We start from the raw sequence: 25785 nt of genomic DNA on the forward strand, positions 1-25785 counted from the left end.
AAGGCAAGCTCGGGAACATCAGGAAGGGACGTCCGCGGCACTCCTCAGATTGCAAGGCATGATAGAGAAGTCCATCTGCCTTCAGGCTGAGGTGATAGCGCCGGCATGCCAACGCACCGAGGTCAACATTAGTAGCTGCCATGGAGACCTTGGTCCAGGACTTCGCTTCTGCACTGCTGCGTGGGCTCAACTTAATTGCTGATGCCACAGTTGGCCTCCAGCAGTGTGTACACAAGAGCAGTACCAGGCAGCTTGATCTCAACCCAGCTACCCCTGCTCCTCAAGGAGTCAGCCCAGGGCCCCCGGGCACTCATAGGGAGGGGGATCAGCAGGTGCACATTCCGGGCCCATCCATCCAGATGACTCAGAGAGTGTCCCGGCCCATCCAACTCCCCTCTTACTGTGACCTCAGCAACTTCCATTCCATAGGCCAAGGAGGGTGCCACTGCAATACAGCATGACCCCGAAAGCAGGCTGGGGGTTTCCGAGTCTCAGCCCTCCAAGTCATCACACACGTCACAGGGCGTTGCAGTCAGCTGGCTGCCTCCACCTCTCCTGTGGATGTCCGGGGAGCAATAAGACGTAGCAGCAGGGTTAGGAAAGTTAATGAGAATTATTTGCACAGCCTGGGCACAGGTGTTAATCACTTGTGCATACTGTTCAATGTTGTAAATAAACTCCCAAGAATGTCTCCCTGCCTATGGCTCCTTGTTCTGATGAGCAGTGTTCTTGTCACTCAGATGTGAAACCTTTCTGCACAAGGTAAAGGCAGGTGTCTCAGTCCAGGGCCTCTTCCCTGTGCTCTGTGCAGCCTTCAGACCAAAGTGATGGTCCAGCCTCACACTCCCTGGAAACATTACTGATGCCTGCACCTCGGTGGAACTTGTCATTGCTGCCAGAATGTAATGGACAGGCGTCACAGAGTTCTCTCATTCTCTCGTTGTGCTCTCAGCAGGAGGGGCTGGCCCCCATCTCTTCAGCATCTGTGACCACTGATGCTGTGCTCCAGCTCCTGAAGGGCTCAGTTGCTGAAGGTGGACAAGGTATCAGAACTTCTAAAGTTTAATGGCTGCATCTCTATGATATGACATGGAGCGCAAGCGAGCTGCCCTTCGCAAGACAGGAGTCAGACATTCTCAGAGGCTATGTGAAGACTTATGGAGTGTCCTCACTGCATGTCATCATCATCCTCCTGCAATCGAGCTACCATTAAGGCCTCCACTGCACCTCCATGACAGGAGCATTCTAACAGAAGGTATTTGCACTGCCATAAGCTAGATTGGAGGCAAACGTTCACAAATGCGAGTGAGGATCTATGGGGACACCTCACTGCATGTCGTCATCATCCTCCACAAACCTAGCAACTCTGAGGGCCTCCCGAGTGCATCTAGCCAGTGCGAGAGCCTCATCCCCATCATCGTCGCCTCTGAGGACCTCCTCAGCGTCATCCTCGCTGGCGTCCTCCACATCCCAGGAGACCTCCAGCTCCTCCATCTCCTCCTCAGCCAGCTCGTCTCCCCGTTGCAGTGCCAAGTTGCAAAGGGAGCAGCAGACAATGATGATGCGTGACACTCTCTGTGGACTGTTTTGCAGGGCCCCACCAGACCGGTCCAGGCACCAGAACCTCATCTTCAGCATCCCGGTGGTCTGCTCCACCAAGTTGTGAGCTGCAGCATGAGCCTCATTATAGCGCCACTCTGCTGCAGTCTGAGGCCGCCACATGGGTGTTATCAGCTATGTCCTCTGCGGGTAGCCTTTGTCCCTGAGGAGCCATCCCTGCAGCTTCTGTGGACCCTGGAAGACTCCAGGGACCTGTGGCCGACTGAGGGTGTAGACATTGTGCACACTCCCTGGAAACCGTGCGCACACCTGCAAGATGCGTTTCTGGTGGTCGCATACCAGCTGCACGTTCAGTGAGTGGAAGCACTTGCGGTTGATGTAGTCCATCATGTGTAGCAATGGAGACCTGAGCGCCACATGTATGCAGTCAATCACACCTGCAGGAATCCTGAGATCTGGGCGAATCCAATGGCCCTTGCTTCCTGGCTGTGACAGTCCCAGGCGAAATGCACAAAGTTGTGTGCCATGGAGAAGATGGCATCCGTGACCTCATGGATGCATTTGTGAGTGGAGGCTTGTGAAATCCCACAGAGGTCACCTGTGGAGCCTTGAAAGGAGCCACTGGCATAAAAATTGAGCACCGCAGTCACTTTCATAGCCACTGGCAGTGGATGCCCTCCATGTCCCCTTGGCGCCAAGGCCTGCAGTAAGTGGCAGATCTGAACTACTAGGTCTCTAGACATGGGCAGTCATCGGCGACACTGGTTCTCGGTCTTCTGTAGGAATGACAGGCGGCATCTATAGACACTGGGTGTTGCTAGGCACCGTCCAGCCAGCTGTTGCTCCTGGGCAGTGTATGCGGGAGCCCCAGCAGCCCCTTCTTCTTAAAGTTGCTGCTCCTGCCTTTGCACGGCCAGGAGCCTCAGTCGCTCTCTCCTCCGTCCTCTTCGTTCTCTGTAGGCCATCAGGCATACAGCTAGGTCACCAGGCTCCATGCTCCTGATGTGGTCCTCCTGCAACATGAAAGGGAGAGAGACGTGGTTAACATGGGTGTACTTAGTACCTTTCCTGGCCCTGTTTAGCGGCCCCATAGCACTTCCCGGAGAATGCTGACCACCCCTTGGATGGCCACAGATGGGTGCACTGCATGGCTGTCCTATCCAGGATGCTGAGGTTGCAAGAGGCTGTGAGCGCCTCCAGCAGTGACTGCTACATGGTCAGTGTTGGCGAGGAGATTGTACAATGTGTGCAGTTCAACTGCTCCGTGGTCCAGTAAAGTGGTCGTGGACTCGCAGTCTGTGCTGGGGACAGGGGAGGGGGTGTAAGGTCTGGAGCGCTTGGTGGCCCTTTGGTGCCTCTGCGTTGCTTGCGTGGGTGGGCAGTCTAGGAGCCCAACCCTAATCATATCACTGTGGTTGCACCTGAACTGTCTCAGTTGCAGAAGAATAGTCAGTTTTTACGGGTATCCCTACTGCGTGGCACTTACCTCGCCTACCCTGCCTTCCACCTTGATTTATTGTGCATGGGATCCAACGCCAGGGCAGCAGTTTCTCCCACCTCGCAACCGACAACAGTCGCCTTCGAGGCTGGGCAGCAATTTCCCCTGGACACACCCCCTCAAAAACAGTTGCCTCCGTGGCAGGGCGGCACTTCACCCCAGCCCCTCGCTGCCCCTGAAACCTGCCAGACAACAGGTGACCCTGGCAAGCTCTGCAGAACGATGTTGTTCACTCACCTCCAGTTCACCCAAAGTGAAGGCCACCAAATGCACATCACCTGTGTGCTATTGTGAAACACATCGATGTGCTTTCCCACCGACGTGGACGGACAATCTGGCGGGGGTGCAAGAGCCTGGCGGGATGGCTTTTTAGTGATACACTGATGTATTACAATGAGCTCTCTGATGACCATTAGCAGGAAACGCAGCCCGCCGTTGGCAGGCTGAGCGGACAATCGTGACCTGCTTTCCCGTCATTGTGAAACCAATCACGCCATAATGTCTGCACGTCACCTATCATGCCTTCTGCCAAAAGGCATGGAAAATTCCACCCAATATTTGCTGGGTTCCCTGACAGCGTGTTAGTCAATATTTGCTGGGTTCCCCGACAGCGTGTTAGTCAATATTTGCTGGGTTCCCTGACAGCGTGTTAGTCAATATTTGCTGGGTTCCCTGACAGCGTGTTAGTCAATATTTGCTGGGTTCCCTGACAGCGTGTTAGTCAATATTTGCTGGGTTCCCTGACAGCGTGTTAGTCAATACTTGCTGAGTATTGGCCACCCAAAAGCCAAACCTCTGAGTGAATTAATTGTGGGCTGTTCTAGCTGAATTCAATCCTGTTGTTCCCCAAAGCCCACAAACACGTTTCCCAACAGGAATGGCTGGATAGAGCTCAAAAGTGAGAATCTCACCAGTGTTCTTTTCCACCTCCCTAGCCTGGGGATACTGAAGCAATTATAGTATCTGTCAGTCTGACAAAAATAAATTAAAATAGTTCCAGTTAAGTATGTAAAAGGAGCTCTCTAACGACCGTTGGCGGGAAATGCAGCCCACTGCATTTAGAACAGGAGTGCTATGTGATAACCTCAGCAAATACATACTCCATGCAGTGCCAAGTCCGAGTTGTATGAGAAGGCCTGACTGAAGGGGTCTTGCACAACTTGACTTATTAAATCATGGAATGGTTACAGCTGAGAAGGAGGCCATTCAGCCTGACATGTCTGTTGGTTCTCAATTGAATATGCCTCCTACACACTCTAAGTACATGCCAGATCCTAATCACCCACTGTGTAAAAAAGGATTTTCCTCATGTCACCATTGCTTCTTTTGCCAATCATCTTAAATCAGTGTCCTCTGGTACTGGATCCTTCTACCAATGGGAGCAGTTTCTCCCTATCTACTCTGTCAGGCCTCTCATGATTTTGAACACCTCTATCAAATCTCCTCTCAACCTTCTCTTCCCCAAGGAGATCAGCTCCAGCTTCTCCAAACTATCTATGTAGCTGAAGTCCCTCATTCTTGGATCCATTCTCATGAATCTTTACTGCACCCTCTCCAATGCATTCACATCCTTCCTAAAATGTGGTGCCCAGAATTAGATGCAATTTTCCAGTTAAAGCCAAACCATTGTTTTAAACAGGTTTATCACAACTTTCTTGCTTTTGTACTCTATGTCCTTCATTATAAGGCACTGGATCCCATAAGCCTTCTTAAGTACCCTCTCAGTCACATTTGATGAATTGTGCACATATACCCCAGGCCCTTCTGTTTCTCCATCCCCACTTTAGAATTTTACTCTTTAATTTATATTGTCTCTCCTCATTCTTCCTACCAAAGTGAAACACTTCATACTTCCCTGCATTAAATTTTATCTGCCATTTGTCCACCCATTCTACCAACCTATCATTGTCCTTCTGAAGTTTAACACTATCCACCTCAGAGTTCACAATGCTTCCAAGTTTTGTGTTGTCTGCAAAGTTTGAAATCATGCCCTTTATGCAAGAGTCTAGGTTATAAATATATGTGAAGAACAGCAGGGGCTCTAACACTGACCCCTGGGAAATCACACCATAAACCTCCCTCCAGTTAATTTTGTATCCACGTTGCTACTTTCCATTTTATTTCATGAACTATGAAGTTGCTTATAAGTCTGTCGTGGGGCAATTTATCAAGTGCCTTTTGGAAGTCCACATATGCCACATTAACTGCATTACCCTTATCTATCTTCTCTGTTACCTCATCAAAAAATTCAAGCAAGTTAAACACAATTTTCCCTTAGCAAACCCATTCTGTCTTTCATTAATTAACCTGCGTATGCTGAAGTGACTGTTAATTTTGTCCCAAATTATCATTTCTAAATGCTTCCCCACCACCAAAGTTAAATTGACTGGGCTGCAGTTCCTGGATCTATCTTTACACCATTTTTGAACAAGGGTGTAACATATGTAATTCCCCAGTCCTCTGGCACCATTCCTGTATCCAAGAAGGATTGTAAAATTACAGCCAGTGTCTCTGCAATTTCCACCCTTACTTCCCTCAATATCTTTGGATGCATTTCATCTGATCCTGGTGACTTATCAACATTAAGTACAGCCAGCCTACCTAATGCCTCCTCCTTATCAATTTTAAACCCATCAAGTGTCTCAACTACTTACAATTTCACCATGACTTGGGCAGTATTTTCCTTCTTGTAAAGATGAATGCAAAGCACTCATTCAGTACCTCAGCCTTGCCCCCTTGCCTCTGTGTGTAGATCCCCTTTTAGGTCCATAATTGACTCTACTCCTCCTTTTACACTCTTTTACTGTTTAAATGCCTTTTGGATTGCCTTTTACGTTAGATGCCAGTCTCTTCTCATGCTCATTATTTGTTTATCTTATTTGTTTTTTCAATTATCCTCTGAGCCTTCTATATTAAGCTTGTTTCTCAATTGTATTATCCACCTGACATCTGTCATATGCACCTTTTTTCTGCTACATCTCTATATCTTTTTTGTCACCCAGGGAGTTCTGGATTTGCTTCCCAGATTACCTTTCCACTTGCGGGAATGTACCTTGACTGTACCCAAACAATCTCTTCCTTAAAGGCAGCCATTGCTCAGTTACAGTTTTACCTGCTAATTGATTCTAATTTATCTCAGCCAGATTTGTTCTCACCCCTTGAGGGTGAGAATTATTCTTACTTTGGATTGCTCCTTCTCCTTTTCCATAGCCAACCTAATCCTTATAATGCAATGATCACTGTCCCAAAATGTTCCCCTAAAGACAATTGATCCAACTGGCCCACTTCAATTCCAAGAACCAGGTCCAGCCAAGACTCCTTTCTCGTTGAACTGGAAACATACTGATGTAGAAAATTCTCCTGACACACTCTAGGAATTCTTGCCCCTCTCTACCCTTTACATTACTATACACCAGTCTATATTATGATAGTAGTTATAATCAGGGATTTAAATTATGTATTGCTGAAAAAAGGCTTTTCATCTTGCACTCATCAGGACAGCTATGCAAGATAAACCAACAGTAAAGGGAACAACAATTTATAATGCTTGAGATGCAAGTGCTGATTGGTTGGCAAGTGGATGCTGATTGGTAGAGGCATTACCATGAGAACAGTTAACTGTTCAAATTCAAACCAGGCTGGTCAACTCTAATTGGTTAAGGCGTTGCCATGGGGAATGAAACAGGGAATGGCTGTCCCCACAGCTTTTGTTTAGTTGGAAAAGGTGTAATGCGTGGACATGCTCCTTCTGTCTGCAAAGGACAGGGCCCTGTGTGTGAATATATGTGGCTTCTAGCATGCGTAAGTGCATAGGCATACACTGTGAGCTTGCCTGATAATCTTAAATTGGTTTTCAGTGTAGTTCTTAGCACAATCAGGATTGTTTAGCAATTGTTGTCCAATCACAGGATCACATCTAGCTGACTGCAGAACAACATCCCTCTTTCTACCTATGTCATTGGTACCAATGTGGACCATAACCTCTGGCTGTTCACCTTCCCCTCTCAGATGAGGTGTCAGCTGTGGCTCAGTTCATAGCACCCTCGCGTTTGAATCAGAGGGTTGTGGGTTCATGTCCCACTCCCGGAAAAAACAAGAACTGTGATTGTACTCGAAAGAGTTGCAATCTGTGACTGTTGATAACTCGAAAGAGTTTCCCCTCTCAGATGAGGTGTCAGCTGTGGCTCAGTTCATAGCACCCTCGCCTTTGAATCAGAGGGTTGTGGGTTCATGTCCCACTCCTGGAAAACCAAGAACTGTGATTGTACTCGAAAGAAGTTGCAATCTGTGACTGTTGGTAACTCGAAAGAGTTTCCCCTCTCAGATGAGGTGTCAGCTGTGGCTCAGTTCATAGCACCCTCGCCTTTGAATCAGAGGGTTGTGGGTTCATGTCCCACTCCCGGAAACCAAGAACTGTGATTGTACTCTAAAGAGTTGCAATCTGTGACTGTTGATAACTCGAAAGAGTTTCCCCTCTCAGATTGCTCTGCAGCCGCTCAGTGACATAATTGAGCCTGGCACCAGGGAGACAACGTACCAACCTGCATTCACGTCTGCAGATACAGAAACTACCAAATTCCCTATCACAATTGCTTTTCCCATCTTCATCATGCCCCCTCAGTAACTGAGCCACCGTGGTGCCATGGACTTGGCTCTGGCTGCACTCCCCAGATGAACATAAATCTCACTAGTATTTACCATTTGGAGAGTGGGATGCACTCAGGGTCTCCTGCACTGCCTTCCTGGTTCTAGTTGACTGCCTGGTGGTCATGCATTCCTTCTCTCCCAACATATCCTTAAGCTGCAGGGTAACCACATCTACAAACATGCTATCCACAAAGCTCTCAACCAGCTACTTCTCAAGTTCCAAAACCTGGAACTCAAGCTGCTACAGTTGACAACATTTCCTGCACATATGGTTATCCAGGGTACAAAAAGTGTCCTGGGGTTCTCACATGGAACAGGATGTGCACTCTATTGGTCTGAGCTGCCTTGCCTTGGCTCTCATTTATTTAGTCAATAAACAATAGACATTATCAGACTTGAGTGCATTCTGGAATCAGATGCATTAGCTACTTGACTCTGCAAGTAGCAATCATGTAATTTATGATCACAGTTTCAAGTAATGCTGTCACTTTAATGCCAGTGACCACCAGATGTCACTTTGTATTGTGAGCATGGGAGTACAGCCTGACTTGACCAAATAATGTTATTCAGGCCAATACTGTAAAGCTTCCAACTTGTCATTACTGCAATGTTTCAAAATAGTCATTGGCCGGACATTACATTACAACTAGATAGATACAGGTTTCCATCTGAGATTTTCAAAATGATGTCTCAGTCACAAGGAGATGACAAAGTCATCAGATTGCTGTTTTTTTCTGTATTTGTTAGCTTACTAACACATTTGTTTTGTACCTATATACCAATAGGAAGCATAGTCTTCCATGATACCATCTTTTCTTTTAGGTGGATGATGCTGTCTTTTGGAAGCTAAGACAGAAGCAAGCTTCCTGGGACTATGTCAATATTTGTAGATGTTTAATGATTTAAAAAAATATTGCAAACAGTTACTGCATTCCAAATTTATGAAGAGATTTTCACACATTTGCTGTGATAAAGTGTGCTATAAATACAAATATTTTATTTTGTGATTGTGTTTTAGTAAATATTAACAGGAAAATGTTTTATTAGTTTATTTCAATTGCCTTTTCAATGTGCAGATATGTAACCTTAAATATAAACTACTACTTAAAACTATGAACCATTAAGCAGCGTTAGATTGTAATGTACCTGGGCAAGGCTTGGATTGGCACCTGCGTGTGTCTGAATCAGTGCCCTCGCAATGCCGTCCTCCATTTGCAGGAACTGGGTTGTTACAAAGTCGCAATCGTTTCTGCACTCCGTGTCCACAGGTAACGCTACATGGATCCCACTTCAACCATTCAGAAAATCCGCCATGCACTAAGGGAGTAATTCAAATAGTCAATGTTTGTATCTGTAATCCTCAGCATTTTTAGTATCTGTAATCCTCAGTATTACATTGTGCAACAAAGTGAAGAAGTTACCATAAATGGTTACAGCGGTTTCAACTGAAAGAATTAATTGTCTATCACCTATGGATGAGTTCAATTCATGGTTATGATCATAAGAACATAAGAGATAGGAGTAGGAGTAGACCATATGGCCCCTTGAGCCTGCTCCACCATACAATACAATCAGGGTGGATCTCCTGTCTCAGCTCCACTTTTACAGCTGCCCCTCAATTCCCCAAGAGATCAAAAATCTATCCCAGTCTTGAATATACTCAAGTCAGCATCCAAAACCCTCTGGGATAGAGAATTCCAAAAACTCACAACCCTCTGAGTGACAAAGGGGTTTCTCTTCATCTAAGTCCTAACTGATTGGTGCCTTATCCTGATGCTATGTCCCTGTGTTTATGTATATATTCCGTGTAAATAAGGGTAAGCTGTGTCTGTCTGTGTTCAGGGTTAATCAAAGGTGAGGTTGTTGGAGTCAGATTGTCTGCAGGATCTAAGGGATGAAAGACTAAAGGTGTTATCTTCTTGCATTTTATAATGAGGCCTTATGGTGGGTGTTAATTTACAAGGAAACAGAGTAGGTCTGAAATTAGCATTTGGGGATAAGTTTTGAAATTGATTTGTAGCTGTTGCATTTCAAAGGAGTCTCAAAGGTAAAATAAAAACACTTCCATTTTTACAGGAGATTTGTGAGTAAACAGGGACAGGCATTTTACATTTTATGGACACGAAATAGAGGTAAAATAGGAACATGTAAAATTGACAGGAAGAATAAAAAAGCAGAATATTACTTAAATGGAGAACAACTGCAGAATTCAAAAGTGCAGAGGGATCTAGGTGTTCTTGTACGTGAGTCACAAAAAGTTAGTATGCAGGTACAGCAAGTAATTAAGAAGGCTAATGGAATGCTATGCTTTATTACGAGAGGAATTGAACATAAAAGTAAGGTCGTTATGCTTCAGTTATACAGGGCATTGGTGAGACCACACTTCAAATACTGTGTGCAGTTTTGGTCTCCTTATTTAAGGAAGGATGTAAGTGTGTCAGAGGTGGTTCAGAGGAGGTTTCCCAGATTGATACCTGGAATGAGCAGATTGCCTTTTGAGGATAGGTTTAGAAGAGTGAAGGGTGACTTGATTGGAGTATATAAGATCCTGAATGGTCTTGACAAGGTAGAAGTGGAAAGGATGTTTCCTCTTGTGGGTGAGTCCAGAACAAGGGGGCACTGTTTTAAAATTAGGGGTCACCTTTATAGGACAGAGATGAGGAGAATTTTTTTCTCTCAGAGGATTGTACGACTTTGGAACTCTCTGCCTGGCAGTGGAGGCAGGGTCACTGAATATCTTTAAGGCAGAGGTAAATGGATTCTTGTTAGACAAAGGAATAAAAGGTTATTGGGGGTAGATGGGAATGTGAAATTTGAAACACAAACAGATCAGCCATGATCTTATTGAATGGCGGAGTAGGCTCGAGGGGCCGAATGGCCTTCTCTGCTCCTATTTCGTATGTTCGTATGATATTTGGGAGCCTGAGTTTTCAAAGCGATATTTAAAGACAATGGAGAACTAAGATAAAAGGAATGAGAAGGTATTTATGAAAGCAGGGTTTTGGCTATAGTAGTTGCTGTAGGGGAACTCCCAATGAAGGCCAGTTCCTGTGTTTTGGAGTGTGCTGAAAAGCTGTGAAAGTCATTAGATTGAAGAAAGCAAATCAGTTTTGGGCCAGGAGAATATTTGTCCTGAGAAACAGTTTGTTTCAAATTCACCTTTGGAAAAACGACATAAGTGTGAATTTGTCCTGGGAAGTCATGATTTGTACTTCTGTTTAAAGTGAAAGCAATTTCTTGGTTTGGGTAATATTTCTTGGATTTTATGGTTAAGAATCTATAAGGACTGTTGCCAAAAAGATAGTTGTATTGTATACCTTTGATAAAGCATTTTGAGGGTCATTTTGTAAGATTTTTTTTCTAATTGTGTAGTTTTTAACTTGTACGTTTAAGTTTATTTTCCTTTTCTTTTAAAACACATTTAATTCTTCAAATTTTAAAAGTTATCACTGGAGTCCTGTGCTTTTATGTTCAGTAGCTTTCCCTCCTCATTTCTACAATATAGGAAAAAAAATTACTATCAGATGAGACGGATTTTAATCTGAGATCTGGCTTGTTCAGCATTAACCTCCGCTGTGTCCGTAACAGTTTCAATGAGATCATATCTCAACCTTCTAAACTCCAGAGAGTATAGGCCCAATTTATTTAGCTACCCATCATTGAAACAATCTCATCCCTGGAACCAACCTAGTGAATCTTTGCTGTACCACCTCCAAGGGAAATATATCCTTCCTTAGGTATAGACACCAAAATTGCGTACAGTACTTTAGGTGCGGTCTCACCAAAGCCCTATAAAATTGTAGAAATATTTCCTTGTTCTTGGACTCCAGTTCCCTTGCAATAAAGGCCAACATGCCATTTGCCTTCCTAATTGCTTGCTGTACCTGCATGCTAACTTTCTGTGTTCCTTGTACAAATACACCCAAGTCTCTTTGAATATAAACATTTAAAAGTTTCACATCTTTTAAAAGATATTATGATTTTCTGTTCTTGCCACTGAAGTGAATAACCTCATCTTTCCCTCATTAGACTCCATCTACCACATGCTGCCCACTCACTTAATCTGTCTATATTTCTTTGCAGCCTCTTTGTGTCCTCCTCACAGTTTATATTCCCATCTAGCTCTGTATCAGCAGCAAACTTAGGTACATTACTTTTGGTCTCTTCATCTAAGTCATTAATGTAGCATGTGAATAGTTGAGGTCCCAATGCTGATCCTTGAGGCATTGTGCTAGATACAACCTGCCAACTTGAAAATGCCTCATTTATTCCGTCTGCTTCCTGTTTGTTAACAATTACACTACCATGTCAATATATATATTACCCCAACTCAAGAGCCCTTATCTTGCCTATTAACCTCTTGTGTAGCACTTATTGAATGCCTTTTGTAAATCCAAGTATATTACATTTTCTGGCTCCCCTTTATCCACCCTACTAGTTGCAAATGCCTAAAATTCATTTTTGGAGATGGGTGAACTAACAGTTTGTGGAGGCTTGACAAGCACTGGCAGCTTACTCAAATCAATGAAAGAAAGCCCAGTATTCAGGTTAGAATGGCCTCAGGCCTCTAGGTTGGGGCCTGACATATTTCACCTCATTATTCCTTCCTTGAGCTGCAATTGGATTCTACAAGTCTAGCAATATTGCTCTTCAAACAGCAGCTAAGAAGTGCTTGTGAGAGCAACCTGATGAGAACTACATTCTCATTCTTTTCATCTCTTATCTCTGTCTTTACACTTAATACATTAAGCTGTATTTGACCCCATTCCTTGGAGCTGTGACTCAAATGATGGAGAAATAAATCATTTTTGATACCTGTGAGTTTCTGTTTTCTAATGTGTTGGTACACTGGGTCATTCTGATAGTTCTCTTGTGTGTGCAATATATGTATTAAAAAAAACACTTATTTATATTAGTGAAAGTATAGAAGGTCATCTGCATGCACCTTGTATTGTCAGAGTGATTTTGACAAGCACAGAGCCCATGAGATTCCTGGCCACACACTCATATTCTGACGTGTCTTCCTTCTGCACAGCAGCAAGCCGCAGTGAGTTGTTAGATAGGATTGTGATCCTATCGCTTCCTAATAGTTGCCGACCTTGACGGGACCACTCAACAGTTGGAAGTGGCTCTCCACCTGCTTGACAGTTCAGCATTACTGTGGCGCCAGCATCAGCAACAGTATCCATGGGTTCAACAGTGAACACTGGGGAACCTAGGGGGAAAAAAGACCAACAATAAGATAAAACACAGGATAGAAATATCTGATCTAATTAGCATTTTTTAAAATTGGGAAACCTACAGGAAGGGGCCAAGGCTTTTACTGCAGGGTACCTTCAAGGTTGAAAAATATATCCAAGTTATTAGTTAACACAACTTCCAAGTACAGATATGAAGGCAGCTGTTGAAGAATAAGAAGAGTTGATGGTAAATCCAAGTAAATTGCCCAAGAAGAAAGATGTGGAGGAGACACTAAAGAGACAGCATATAGGGAAGTTCAAAGACTATATGAAGACAATAGTAAAGATATCATTTCACAGAGGGGTGTATTTGACAGTCTGCTGGTGATTACATTGTAAAATTTCAAAACCAAGATGACTCATGAACAGGATATGTTCAAACAGTATTATGTTTGTGAAATCTGGTGCCAGTGCAGATGAACTCTGCTTTGATATACATCCTGTATTCCTATAGAACAGTGTATAAGTCACTCTGATGTTAACGTAGCAAAAATCTATGTAAAGATGCCACATATAGAAATAAATTCTAAGGCCAGAATTTTCCCGTCGGTGATTTGGGGACGGGGCCCGCTCGCTGATGGGAAAATGATGCGGAATGACAGCGGGAGGAACCCCCCTTTAAATTTTTAGGAAGGCTGGTGGACAGTGAAATCAGCTGTTCGCCCGCCAATCTGTCAATGGTCAATTAAGGCCATTGACAGGCTAATTAAGATCATTAAAGATCTGCCCGTCCAACCTTAAGGTTGGCGGGCAGGCCAGGAGCCCCAGCGGGCTCCTGAGAATACATGAAACCTCATCCACTGGAGGGATGAGGTTTCATGTCCGTTTTTAAAAAGTTGAATAAAGTTTATGTCATTTTTATTAACATGTCCCATCTCGTGTGACATTGTCACATGAAGGGGACATGTTAATAATATTTTAATTTTTCTATTTTTTAACTTTTGTGCACTGTCACTAATCTCCCTGAGACAGCACTTAGTCTCAGGGAGCAGTGCACTCTTTCGTGTGCATGCGTGAAAGAGCGCACTTTGACAACTGGGGATTCCGTCCCCCCCCTCACAGGAAGCGCATAGCACTTCCTGTCGGGCAGGCCGCTGGGCAGGCCTTAATTGGCCCGCCCACTCAAAATAGCGGCGGGCCCCGTTTCAGCGGCGGGGGTCAGCTGCCCGCCCGCCACCAAGCCGGTGGGGCCCGCACGCCCACCAAGGGCAAAATTTTGCCCTAAGTCTTCTTCGGCAGTCCCTTGGGATGGAGAATGATTTGCTTCCATTTCAATTTGATAGGTTCTGAGATGGCTGATAAGTCCAATGCGCGATCTGCAGACTCTGCCACATGCAGGGCAGGTGATGCTTGAAGGGTCGGGTAGATGAGTTGTTTGGAGCTTTGTATGCTCTCTCTAACTCCTTGTCTTTACGTCTGCATGTTCCTGATGAAGTTCCTTGATGCGTTTGGTGTCTTCCCAAATGAACTTTCTCCATTTTGGTCAATCACAGGCCAGGGACTCCCATGAGTCAGTGGGGATGGTTGACCTCTTCAGGGATGCTTTGAGGGCATCCCTAAAGCGTTTCCGCTGTTCTCCTGGGAGTCTCCTGCCATGACCGAGTTCTGAGTAGAGCAGCTACTTTGGGACACTGGTGTCAGGCATACAAGCAATATGCTTTTCCCAGTGAAGTTGTTGTGTGTGCACAGTGGTTGTTGTGTTGACCAGTTGTACCACCGTCGTAGTTGAGGTAGAGGCTCCTCAGACTGCTGATCATTCCCTGGTATTGTTTCCACTGGAGGTGTCATGGTATTCTCATGGGCAGTAGATTGGTCTAACCATTGGGGACTTTCCGGGACCTGGAATGATAATGGGCAAATCTGCTCCGCAAAGGGAGAAGAGAGATCAAAGGTGAAATCCGAGTCTGAATACTCTTTGGTGTTTGAGTTCTGGCTGGTTAACACAACGGTAGTCTTGACATCCTCTTCTCTTCATCTCGGTCCTAAAAGGGCGACCCCTAATTTTACAACAGTGGCCCCTAGTTCTGGACTCACCCACAAGAGGAAACATCCTTTCCATGTCCATCTTGGCAAGACCATTCAGGATTTTATATACTTCAATCAAGTCACACCTCACTCTTCTAAACTCCAGTAGAAACAAGCCCAGTTTGTCCAATCTTTTCTCATAAGACAACCCGCTCATTCCAGGTATAAATCTAGTAAACCTCCTCTGAACTCTGAACTATGTCCGAGGCATTTACATCTTTCCTTAAAGAAGGAGACCAAAACTGCACACGGTATTTGAGGTGTGGTCTCACCAACGCTCTGTATAACTGAAGCACAACATCCTTACTTTTATGTCCAATTCCTCTCATAATAAAGCATAGCATTCCATTAGCCTTCTTAATTACTTGCTGTACCTGCATACTAACTTTGTGACTCATGCACTAGAACACCTAGATCCCTCTGCACCTTGGAATTCTGCAGCTGTTCTCAGTTTAAGTAATACTCTGCTTTTTTATACTTCCTGCCAAAGTGAACAACATCACATTTTCCTACATTATACTCCATCTGTCAGATTTTTTCCCAGTTACTCAACCTATCTAGATCCATCTACAAACTCTTTATGTCCTCTTCACAACTTTTGGAAAATTAACACGAACTCATCTACTACTTCATTAGCCACCTCTTTTAAGTCCCCAGTATGAAGTCCATAAGAATGATGAGACTTGTCAGTCCCTAGCTCCATCAGTTTGCTCAGTGCTGCTTCCCTGGTGATTGTAATTTCACCAAGTTCCTCTCTCCCATCCACCTCCTGATTTACAGCTGTTACTGGAATGTTTTTTTGTATCTTCTATAGTGAAAGACAGAAGCAATGTATTTGTTCATTTCATCCACTATTTCCTTATTTTCGAATATTAACTCCCCATTGTCACTCTATAGAGGACCAACACTCACTTTACTTCCTCTTTTCCTTTTTAAATACCTGTAGAAACTTTTGCTATCCATTTTTACATTTCTATCTAGCTTCCTTTCATACTCTAATTTCATTCTCCTGATTAACCTTTTAGTCATTCATTGCTGTTCTTTATATTCTGACCAATCATCTGACCTGCCACTCGTCTTTGCGCAGTTATATGCTTTTTCCTTAAGTTTGATGCTTTCCTCAACTTCTTTAGTTAACCATGGATGGTGGGTCCTCCCTTTAGAATTTTCCTTTAAAGTAGGAATATACTTATTCCGTGGATTCTAAAATATCCCCTTAAATGTCTGCTGCTGCTTCTCCATTGATCTATCCCCTAGCCTGGTATCCCGTTCACTTCAGTTAGTTCAGCTTTCATGCCCACATAGTTGCCCTTATTTAAGTTTAAAATACTAGTCTTAGACCCACTCTTCTCCCTTTCAAACTGGATATAAAATTCAATCATATTGTGTTCATTGTGCCTAGGAGTGCCTTTACTCTGAGATCATTAATTAATCCTGTCACATTACACAAGTCTAATATAACCTGCTCTCTGGTTGGTTCCAGAACGTGCTGCTCTAAGAAACTACCTCACAAGCATTCTATGAACTGCTCATCCAGGCTACTACTGCCAATCTGATTGTTCCAGTTTATTTGTAGATTAAAATCACCCATGATTATTGCTGTCCTTTACCACAAGCAACCAATATTTCTTCTTGTATACTTTGTCCTACATTGTGGTTACTGTTAGGGGGCCTGTAGACCACTTCAACTAGTGACTACTTTCCCCTATTATTTCTCATCTCTACCCAAACTGATTCTACATTCTGATCTCCTGAACCAAGGTCATCTCTAACTATTGCACCAATTATTTTTGATTAACAGTGCTACCCACCCCCCACCTTTATCGAGCTTCCTATTCTTCTTGAATGTCATATACCCCTCAATATTCTGGACCCAATCCTTGTCATCCAGCAGCCACATCTCCGTAATGGCTATCAGATCATATTTATTTACTTCAATGTATGCTATTAATTCATTTACTTTGCTATGAATGCTAAGCACATTCAGATACAGAGCCTTTAGTTTTGTCTTTCTGTTATCTTTGTAATATCTAGTCTTGACTGTTGGTGCATTATTAGGTTTTTTCTCTGTGCCTTCCTGTCATTCTCTGACCCTCATTTCCCATATTACTATTTTGTTCTCCTGCCTTGACTCTACCCCCTTGATTTGCTACATCTACCCAAGCTTGATCCCTCACCCCCCTTGTTTAATTTAAAGCCCTATCTACTTTCCTAGTTATGTGGCTCACTAGAACACTGGTCCCAGCACAGTTCAGGTGTAGACTATCCCAATGGTACAGCCCCTACTTTCCCAGTACTGATGCCGCCAGTGCCCCATGAACTGGATCCCACTTCTCCCACACCACACTTTGAGCAATGCATTCGTTTCCCTGATCTTATTTGCCTTATGCCAATTTGTATGTGGCTCATGTAATAATTCAGAGATTATTGCCTTTGAGGTTCTGCTTCTTAATTTGGTGCCTGGATCTTGACACTGTCTATTCAGAACCCCTTTCCTTGTCCTGCCTATGTCATTGGTACCTACACATACCACGATAACTGGATCATTCCCACTCCTATTCTAAGTTCCTCTCCAGCCCTGAGCAAATGTCCTGAACCCTGGCACTGGGCAGGCAACACAGCCCTCTCTCACCCTTTGTTGCAGAGAACAGTGTCAATCCCCCTCATTATACTGTCCCCTACTACCACTACATTCCTTTTTGCTCCCCCTGCTTGAACAGCTTCCTGCATCATGGTGCCATGGCCAGTCTGCTCATCCACCTTGCAGACCTCACTTTCGTCCACACAGGTAGCAAGCACCTTGTACCTGTTTGCCAACTGCAAAGTCTGAAGCTCCTCTACAACTGATTGCTCAGTCCCTTTACCTGCCTCAACATGGTCACATCCTTCTGTCCCTCACTGCTGTCCAAAATAGACAACCCTATTCTAAGAAGTGTGACCATCATCTGGAACAAAGTGTCCAGGTATTTCTCCCCCTCCCTTATGTTGAGCAGTGTCTGCAGTTCGGCTTCCAGATCAATAATCCTGATCCAGAACTTCTCTAGCTGTTTACATTTCCTGCAGATGTGTTTGCCCTGGATTGCCTTGGCTTCCAGACGCTCCACATTCCACAGCTGCAACATAACACCCGTCCTTCCATTGATTTTTATGTTATTTAGTTAATTTAATTTAATGACTTAATTAAACTTACAATAATTCCTACGTATATTACAATTTACTGTGCTTATTTAGAGGTAGTACCATCTACAACTAAAAATTATATGTTACTTAATTACACAGGTATGTGTTTTAGGTATTTATTTTAATCACTTTATTTGTTATTTTGTTTTAGTTATTGTTATTTGTTTATATTTACATATTTCCTTATCTTTATTTATTTATTTAAATTAATAAGCCATACTATTTGCAATACATTTTGCTACTACTATTATAAAAAGCTTGTTATGAAGAAAAACTTACAGTTACCAATAAATTATTTAATCCCAAAACTCGTATCTTAAATTGAAGCAAAGCAATCTATGCAGGTATGCGGGATAGTTGGATAAGGTGTATTGGGGAACTAAAAGAAATGATGGTAGACAAGCAATGGCTAGCAATTAAAGAATTCATACATAGGGCAGAAATTTTTGCTCGGTGGGTGGGTATGCGCCTGACCCGCTCGAGCGTGAAATGATAAACATTGACATTGGCTGAGCGTGCCGACGTCAAAGCGCAGTCGCGTGATAGTTCGGTCGGCAGATGCTTGTCAGAGCCAACCTAACAGTTGGCAGGCAGGCAAAAAGGCCAAGCGGCCTTTGCATTTTTTTGGAAACCTCATCCACGGGTTTCCAAAAGCAAATAAAAAAAATAAAAAATTAAATTTTTCATTAATAACATGTCCCTGCTCATGTGACAGAGTCACGTAAAAATAAAAAAAATGTAATAAAACATTCATGTGACAGTCACATAAAAATTTTCAAACAATGTAATACAACATTCATGTGACAGAGTCACATTATGGGACATGTTTTATTACGTATTAATTTTTAAAATTATATTTTTATATCTCTTCATCTCCCTGAGCAGCTCTGTGCCTCAGGGAGATGATGCAGCACTCACTCGCGTGCATGTGTGAAGTTTGCGCTTGGTTGGCTCGCCCTCCCCCCTCCCTTCCCGCACAGGCAGCGCTCAGCGTGGCTGCTCGCGTTTCACGCTGGGCAGAACTTAATTGGCCCGCCAGCATGAATACGCAGTGTGGTGCTGATCGCGGGTGGTGGTCGGCTTCTCGACCAACCCTGCCGAGCACCCCTGCTAAGGGCGAAATTCTGCCCATAATTTGCAACAAATATACATTCATTTAAAACCCAAAAACCTCACAATTCAAATTTTATTACAATGTGCACAGCTTAGTGCATTTTTTTGGTCACATTTCTGTGTCGATTTTCTGATTATAAAATCCTATGTTCACATTTGTAATAGAAAACGCCTATATAAATTGACTTGTCAGTTTGTGATTACAGAGAGTTATATTCAGTACAGTGGTCGATCCAGAGTTATTAATGATGAATAGATAGGAGACTTGAGCATTGGTTCAATACACAGGGACATTAGAGGTTTGTTGGCAATCCATGATATGACTTGGGTATTCTGTAACAGGATTGAGAAAATACTCTTCAGAGTCATTTGGAAATGTCAACATTCAAAGACTTGTAGTGAAGCGGAAATAAATGAAGGATTTGGTCATATTTTAAATAATGGTAGGAATATCTCAAATCGAATGGAACTAATCTGGAATTGAGTGAGATTTATCCACTTGTAGCTCCTATTGATTTACAATTAACCCTCTCTAGTTGTGAAGTGCTGTTAACTAAAATATTACAAGTTCCATTTACAACAACATTCCTTCATGATGGGAAAACCATTGTTTCATTTATGGTTATTATGAGTATTTTAATGTACAAATTACTTGTAAGTAAATGCAATAATACAGACTTACTCTGCAGAGTCAGGGTCACGCTGCGCTCAACCACACCAGCATCATTCGTAGCAATACACTTATAATCTCCTGCATCTTCATTCTAGCGATGGAACAGAAAATTACAAAGCAGAGTGAGTCCAAATTTACGAATTTTGAATATACATTCAGGCCTGTAACTTTTCTAACACAAACACTGCCTTCCAAATCATAACCTGAATCTGACAGCACTGATAACAGACACAATAGATTAGCTATCCTTATAAAGAATAATTTAACGCCAATTAAGTTATTTTCTGGCTAAACAAACCCTAGGGGTAATATGTTCTGATTAAATGGTAACCATGAATGATAATGTAAATAACAATTATATTGTCAGAGTATCATAATGGAATTTGGCAGTAAGATGTTGTGCTTACAAATTTAAGCAAAAGGGTTTTATTCTGGTGGGTTGCTTTCCGAAATCACATTAATGCTTGCAACATCCTGTTCACAGTCAGTATCATAATATCTTGATTATTAGTTTTAAGATTGTTATGATATCAACTATTTGATACTGACTAAACAATTGGTTCTATGGAATAAATCCACGTTTTCAGTCTTCCAATATCTATTGCCTGACTTACCACTGTACCGTAGATGGCCAGTGAGCCATTGTGGAGCTGGCGGATCCTGTTGGTGATCTGAATATGGATTCCCTTTTTACTCCACTGGATAGTGGGAGGTGGATCACCTCGGACCTCACAGTTAAGGATAGCATTGCCTCCAAGAGGCTCAATGCGGCTTGGATTGAAGTCACCATCAAAGATTGGAGGCTCTGGGGAGATAGCAGTCAGTGCTTAATTTCCAACAAATATAATGATGAAATTTATGCTTGAATTATAGACCATGAGATTCAAGCATCACATAGAGATTTGATAAAACAAATTATCTGAGGCATGGTAATTTTCTGTACACTTCGCCTTAAAAATAACATTTATAATTTCACCAACTTTGTGGGTCTTTCATGCACAGGGTGTTTGCTAGAAATTCAGGGGCTACTGTTTACAATTTCCTAACCAATAATTTAAATGGACAGATTTCCAATATGTGTTTGTTATGGGCAAGAAAGTGTAGGGTTGGAAATGTACCCCTAAAATGTATATGCTTTAAACCACTGTATTGATTACCCTTTTTAATGCACAATCACTTTTCAACTATGTAACTGTTTCTTTGGGCTGAATTTTACGACAATGGGGTTTTATGGCCCCGCCGAAGTCAATGAAGTTTAGAATAGCTCGCTGCATTTTACAGTTCCATTCTCACCGCAACGGGGCCGTAAAATTTCGGTCTTTATTTCTTTTACATTAGTGAATGTAGACCGGTTATGGTATAGCCCTGTGTCTAGGGTCTGTCTCATGGTGGCAATATGGGACATCAAAGTATAAGAAGGCCCCAGACTGAAGATATGTAAAGAATTGTACTGAACCTTTCTGTGGACTCAGACACAAAGCATGATGGTTAATTTAGTCAAGTGAAAGCCTTGCTTGCATCAGCAAGTTCTGCAAAATGACTGAAACTGTAAGCGGCTTGTACCACGGAAGATAAACAGACTGAGCTCTGTTAAGCGGCAATAAATGTGCCGCCTTCCCCCAGCTCTGGAGATTGATAACAGTGTTGGATTTAACAAAGTGGAGTCAAGCTGGTTTTGGTACCTCAAGTGTGACCTTCAAAGGGGGCCTAGCCAGAGTACATCTGGAGAAAGCATGGGGATGAACAGTGATGTAATTGAAAACCAATTAAATGGACTAAAAGCAGGCTTTACCTAATATGGCACAGGGCCATAGCAAAGAAAAGGTATAAAGAAAGAGTCCACAGAACCATCTCTACTGCAGTGGTTAGAGTAATTTGATCAGTTGCTCAGAAGACATGCACAGAGGATTCGTCATCGGATTGACCACCGAGACGGACTCTGGCTCACAGGGAAGCTAAGCAACCAGTATTATTATGAGTATGTACTATTGCTTAGTGGTTTAGTAAAGGTGTATCACCAAGTTGTTGAGTGATGTTGATATCCAAGACAAGGAACTTTAGACCAGAGACAGGGTCTTACAATGTTACTTATATAAAATTATTGAAGAACCAATGCTGAGAATACCAGTAAAGCTGCCCTGTGAACTCAACTGGGCTTTCTGCACCCATTAAAAATGCTCATATTTGTATGAGAACTAATGACAATTCCACTATGTGACCCCCCTTCTAACTTTGTTGCAATGGAGTAATCTTGCATCAATTGTACTGAGAAGTGAAATAATAGTATCAGGTATTATGAATTTATGACTTCAGCACATCAATGTATTCCTCAATGCACAGTTTCAGATTTGCTTTTTAATTCTGTCACAGCCATTATAGGACAGACTAGATGAACTAATTGGTCTTTTTCGTACGTTCATTATGAAATGAGCCATTCTATTGTTTTGCCAGCGATATCCACATCCAATGAGTGAATAGAAGAATAAAACATTCACAACTTGAGGATTCACAAGCTTGCTTATGTTTTCATCCTGGCAAGCACCCGGTCACTCAGATGGACCATTTTTGAGAACCTGGTGTGCATCTGAAACTTTAATCATCTCTTCTCTTTATAGATGCTCATAGCTTACTGCTGCATAACTTCAGCATTTTCTGTATTCATTTCAATATTTAAGCCAACTTGGTCAGAAATTCATCTTCCTATTCTGTAAATCACAGGACTGTTATAATGCAGGAGGAGGCCATTTGGCCCAGCATGTTTGCATGGCTCTCTGTATGAGCATTATGACCCTGTGCCACTCAATGTAGTCAAAACAAGTTCCGTTGTAATGAACAGTACTTAAAAAGGCCGACTTGTGCAATCAAAACAAAGGAGTTTGGAGGTCTTCCCTAATTCACCTTTGACATATACAGATCCAATGGCCTTGACGGATCCCACTCTATTTCCTGCTGTGCAAACGTATGTGCCTGAGTCATCCTTCGATACCTTTTCAATGACCAGTTTGCTGTGTCCATTGACATTGTCATATTGAGCTGTAGGAATAAAAGATGTGTTTATTTGTGAGAAATAAATTATCTGATTTGTTTCTTGCATCTGAATGTATGATTTCTATGCATAATACTCAACACATTGTTTCAGATTTGTTATTTTCATTCTGTAAAAAGACAGTTAATCAAATTTAATTTGCTGATGGATTTTTTGAACTTTTGTAACTTCACAGAATCATAGCAGCTTAATGCAGAAGGAGGTTGTTTGGTCCTGGTACTGGCTCATTGAATGGGCAGCCGTCCCACACCCCAGCTTTTTGTCTCTGACCCTGTAAATTCCTCATCTTTTAAATACCTGTCCAATTCCTTTTTAAAATTATCTATGGAATCAGTTTCCACCGTCTTTTCAGTTAGAGCATTCCAGATCCTGGCAACTCTAGTGAAAAAAAGTCTCACCTCCCGTCTAGAGCTTTTGCTGGTGATTTAAAATCCATGATCTCTGATTATTGACCCACTCACCAGAGAGAATAATTTTTCTGTATCTATTTTATTAAAACCCATCAGCTTGAAAACTTCTTACCTATTTCTGTTCCAACCTCTCCTCATTACTGAAGTACCTCATCCCTGGCAACTTCCTGGGAAAAATCCTCTGTGCCCTTTCTAAGGCTTTTACATCTTTCCTGAAGTGTGGTGCCCAGGATTGTCCAGCTGAGGCCTAACCATTTTGTAACTCCGCCCAATTTTCTCTCCTCTCCTGTTGAAGGTAGTGACTCATGCTTGTATTCTTCTACAGATGCCAGCAAAACTCCGGTTCCTCACTTAGGTGGCCGTTTTTTGTGTCAGTCTATACATGAAGCCTATACACTACCTATTTGACATGGAGGTTTCATAGCAGAGCCCTGTCCTGTCTTTATCTTAAATTTTTATGCAGACGCCAGTAGCAATTCTTGGTGCAAAGAAATACTTGCTGGTATACATCCAATGTTTGAGAAAGAAGGGAAGCAGACAAGAAAACTGGCGATGTGAGTGGGTGGCTAGAAAATTCAACAGTAAAAAAAAAAATCAATTTCTCCACAGAAGAGAATGGGGACAAAAAGTAATTTTAAATGCTGTTTTCGACAGGGCAAGGAAGCACATGCCCAAACTACTAAATGGTAAATTTAAAAAAGTGATCAACAATTGGAATTAGCTGCCAGAAAAAAACCAGGGAGGCAAAACCCCAGGAATCATTTAAGAAACAATTGAGTGCTGAAATGGGGGAAGTGCAAGGCTTTTCTGAATGGGTTAGTTAAGATGGGCCAAATGGCCTTCCTCATCTCTAGCTCTGATATCATGATAGTAATCAGGAATTTCCTCCCCCTCCCCTTTCCAATTCCAGGAATGCTGTGGTGAATGAAAGCACCCACTTCCTCTCCTACTCTGGCTGAGTTCAGATAATTCACCACAGGCCAAATATATTCCTGCCACATGATGATCAGACCACCTTCTCAAGGGCAATTAGAGATGAACAATAAATGCTCAATCTTCCATCCCATGAATGAATATAAATTCATGGTTTTAATGCACTAGTGGACATATGGGTCCATAGTTCAAACAATTTCTCCAATTTAGCCTCAGTAAGTTCATTTCTTTTTATGATTGGGCACTTTTTTCCTGGTTCCACAGTCCCTACATTCAATGAGTGGTTTAGGGGTTGTCCAACTGTTCTTATCTCAGTGGGAAGCAGCTGCAGCAATGTTATCAACAAGATCACGTAGATCTAATCATGTTTTCAGTATAGTATGCTGGGGAAGAATGCTGTTTTAAGATTATGGGGGCGGGGGGGTGAAGCTGGTCTTGAGTTATAGCACAAAATGAATATTAATGGAAAATAAAATCTGGCAAAGTGTAAAGTGGGCTGCCTATTTTCTATCACTCACTTTGTGCCACTGCTGAAGCATAATCTTACCAGGTATAATGTTGTTGTTGAATGCCCAGGTGATTTTGGGTGTAGGAATACCACTTGCTGCACAGTTCAATGCGAGACGTTCCCCTTTGTTTAAGGATATATCTCCAGGCAGTTCTGTAAAAGCTGGGTGGATGTAGACAGTCAGGCTGAAGGTCTTGGTGTCTCGACCAGCCACATTGGTAGCTATACAAGTGTAACTACTAGTATCATCAGGCTGATGGGAGTAAGAGAAAATTACAGTCACATTTTTGGCAGATGCAATGTAAAGTTGGCACAAACAGAAAATCCTGGTTTCTCCTCATTCTTGCTCCTCTGTTGTCTCCTTCAGGCAAGGAAATGAGGTGATCTTAGCTACTGATGTTTCCACAGGTACTATTGATGTTAGTTGATGATCAGCATAACTGGAGACCTGCTGTTTATTTCAGGTGGAACTCTGATGAAATCTGATGAATGTTAGATAGTGTATTAACACATTTTGCAACATAGACTCAGTACTACAAAATTACATCTTTCATCATAGAAAAATGAATTCCAAGTACTGTCACTGTTGAAGGAGTCAAACATTTACTGCTGGACAAGAGGGATCTGGCTGGGAGGAGATACTGAGCTGACAGTGTGAAGTAAATGAATTAACAAACACAGCTGGAGCATTAAAGCACCCTGGTTTAATTGTTGTATCTATATATCTTTAGATAGCTATTGGTGCTTGGCTTAGTGATTTCTTCCAGTTATCTCTTCTGATTATTATTCCAATCATTATGCACTGCTAGCAAAATTAATCGTTTAGACCATGGAAACATTTTTAAAATTCCATGCTGCAGACCATCTTGATGAGGCTCATGTTGTGAGGCTAACTTCAAAGTCAGTCTGTCTAATTGTCATGGAATCTGATTGATTCATACTAAACATGTCA

General features: G+C 42.6%; 1 protein-coding gene across 6 annotated transcripts in view; it reads right to left on the reverse strand.

Annotated features, from left to right (window-relative positions):
• hmcn1 (hemicentin 1) overlaps nucleotides 1-25785 on the reverse strand; it is a 701874-nt gene that overhangs the window by 64488 nt on the left and 611601 nt on the right. For all 6 annotated transcript variants that reach the window (XR_013579326.1, XR_013579325.1, XM_078561403.1 and 3 more), the window contains exons 83-88: nucleotides 24873-25086; nucleotides 22835-22969; nucleotides 20551-20741; nucleotides 19946-20027; nucleotides 12651-12920; nucleotides 8852-9022 (exon numbers count right to left, since the gene is read on the reverse strand). Coding sequence is in view for 4 of the 6 variants with exons in the window: in XM_078561403.1 (XP_078417529.1) it covers nucleotides 8852-9022; nucleotides 12651-12920; nucleotides 19946-20027; nucleotides 20551-20741; nucleotides 22835-22969; nucleotides 24873-25086 (1063 nt within the window). In the remaining 2 variants the exon portion in view is untranslated. The remainder of the gene's footprint in view (nucleotides 1-8851; nucleotides 9023-12650; nucleotides 12921-19945; nucleotides 20028-20550; nucleotides 20742-22834; nucleotides 22970-24872; nucleotides 25087-25785) is intronic.

This window comes from Cetorhinus maximus, chromosome 17 (genome assembly GCF_964194155.1).
Source record: "Cetorhinus maximus chromosome 17, sCetMax3.hap1.1, whole genome shotgun sequence".
Lineage (NCBI taxonomy): Eukaryota > Metazoa > Chordata > Chondrichthyes > Lamniformes > Cetorhinidae > Cetorhinus > Cetorhinus maximus.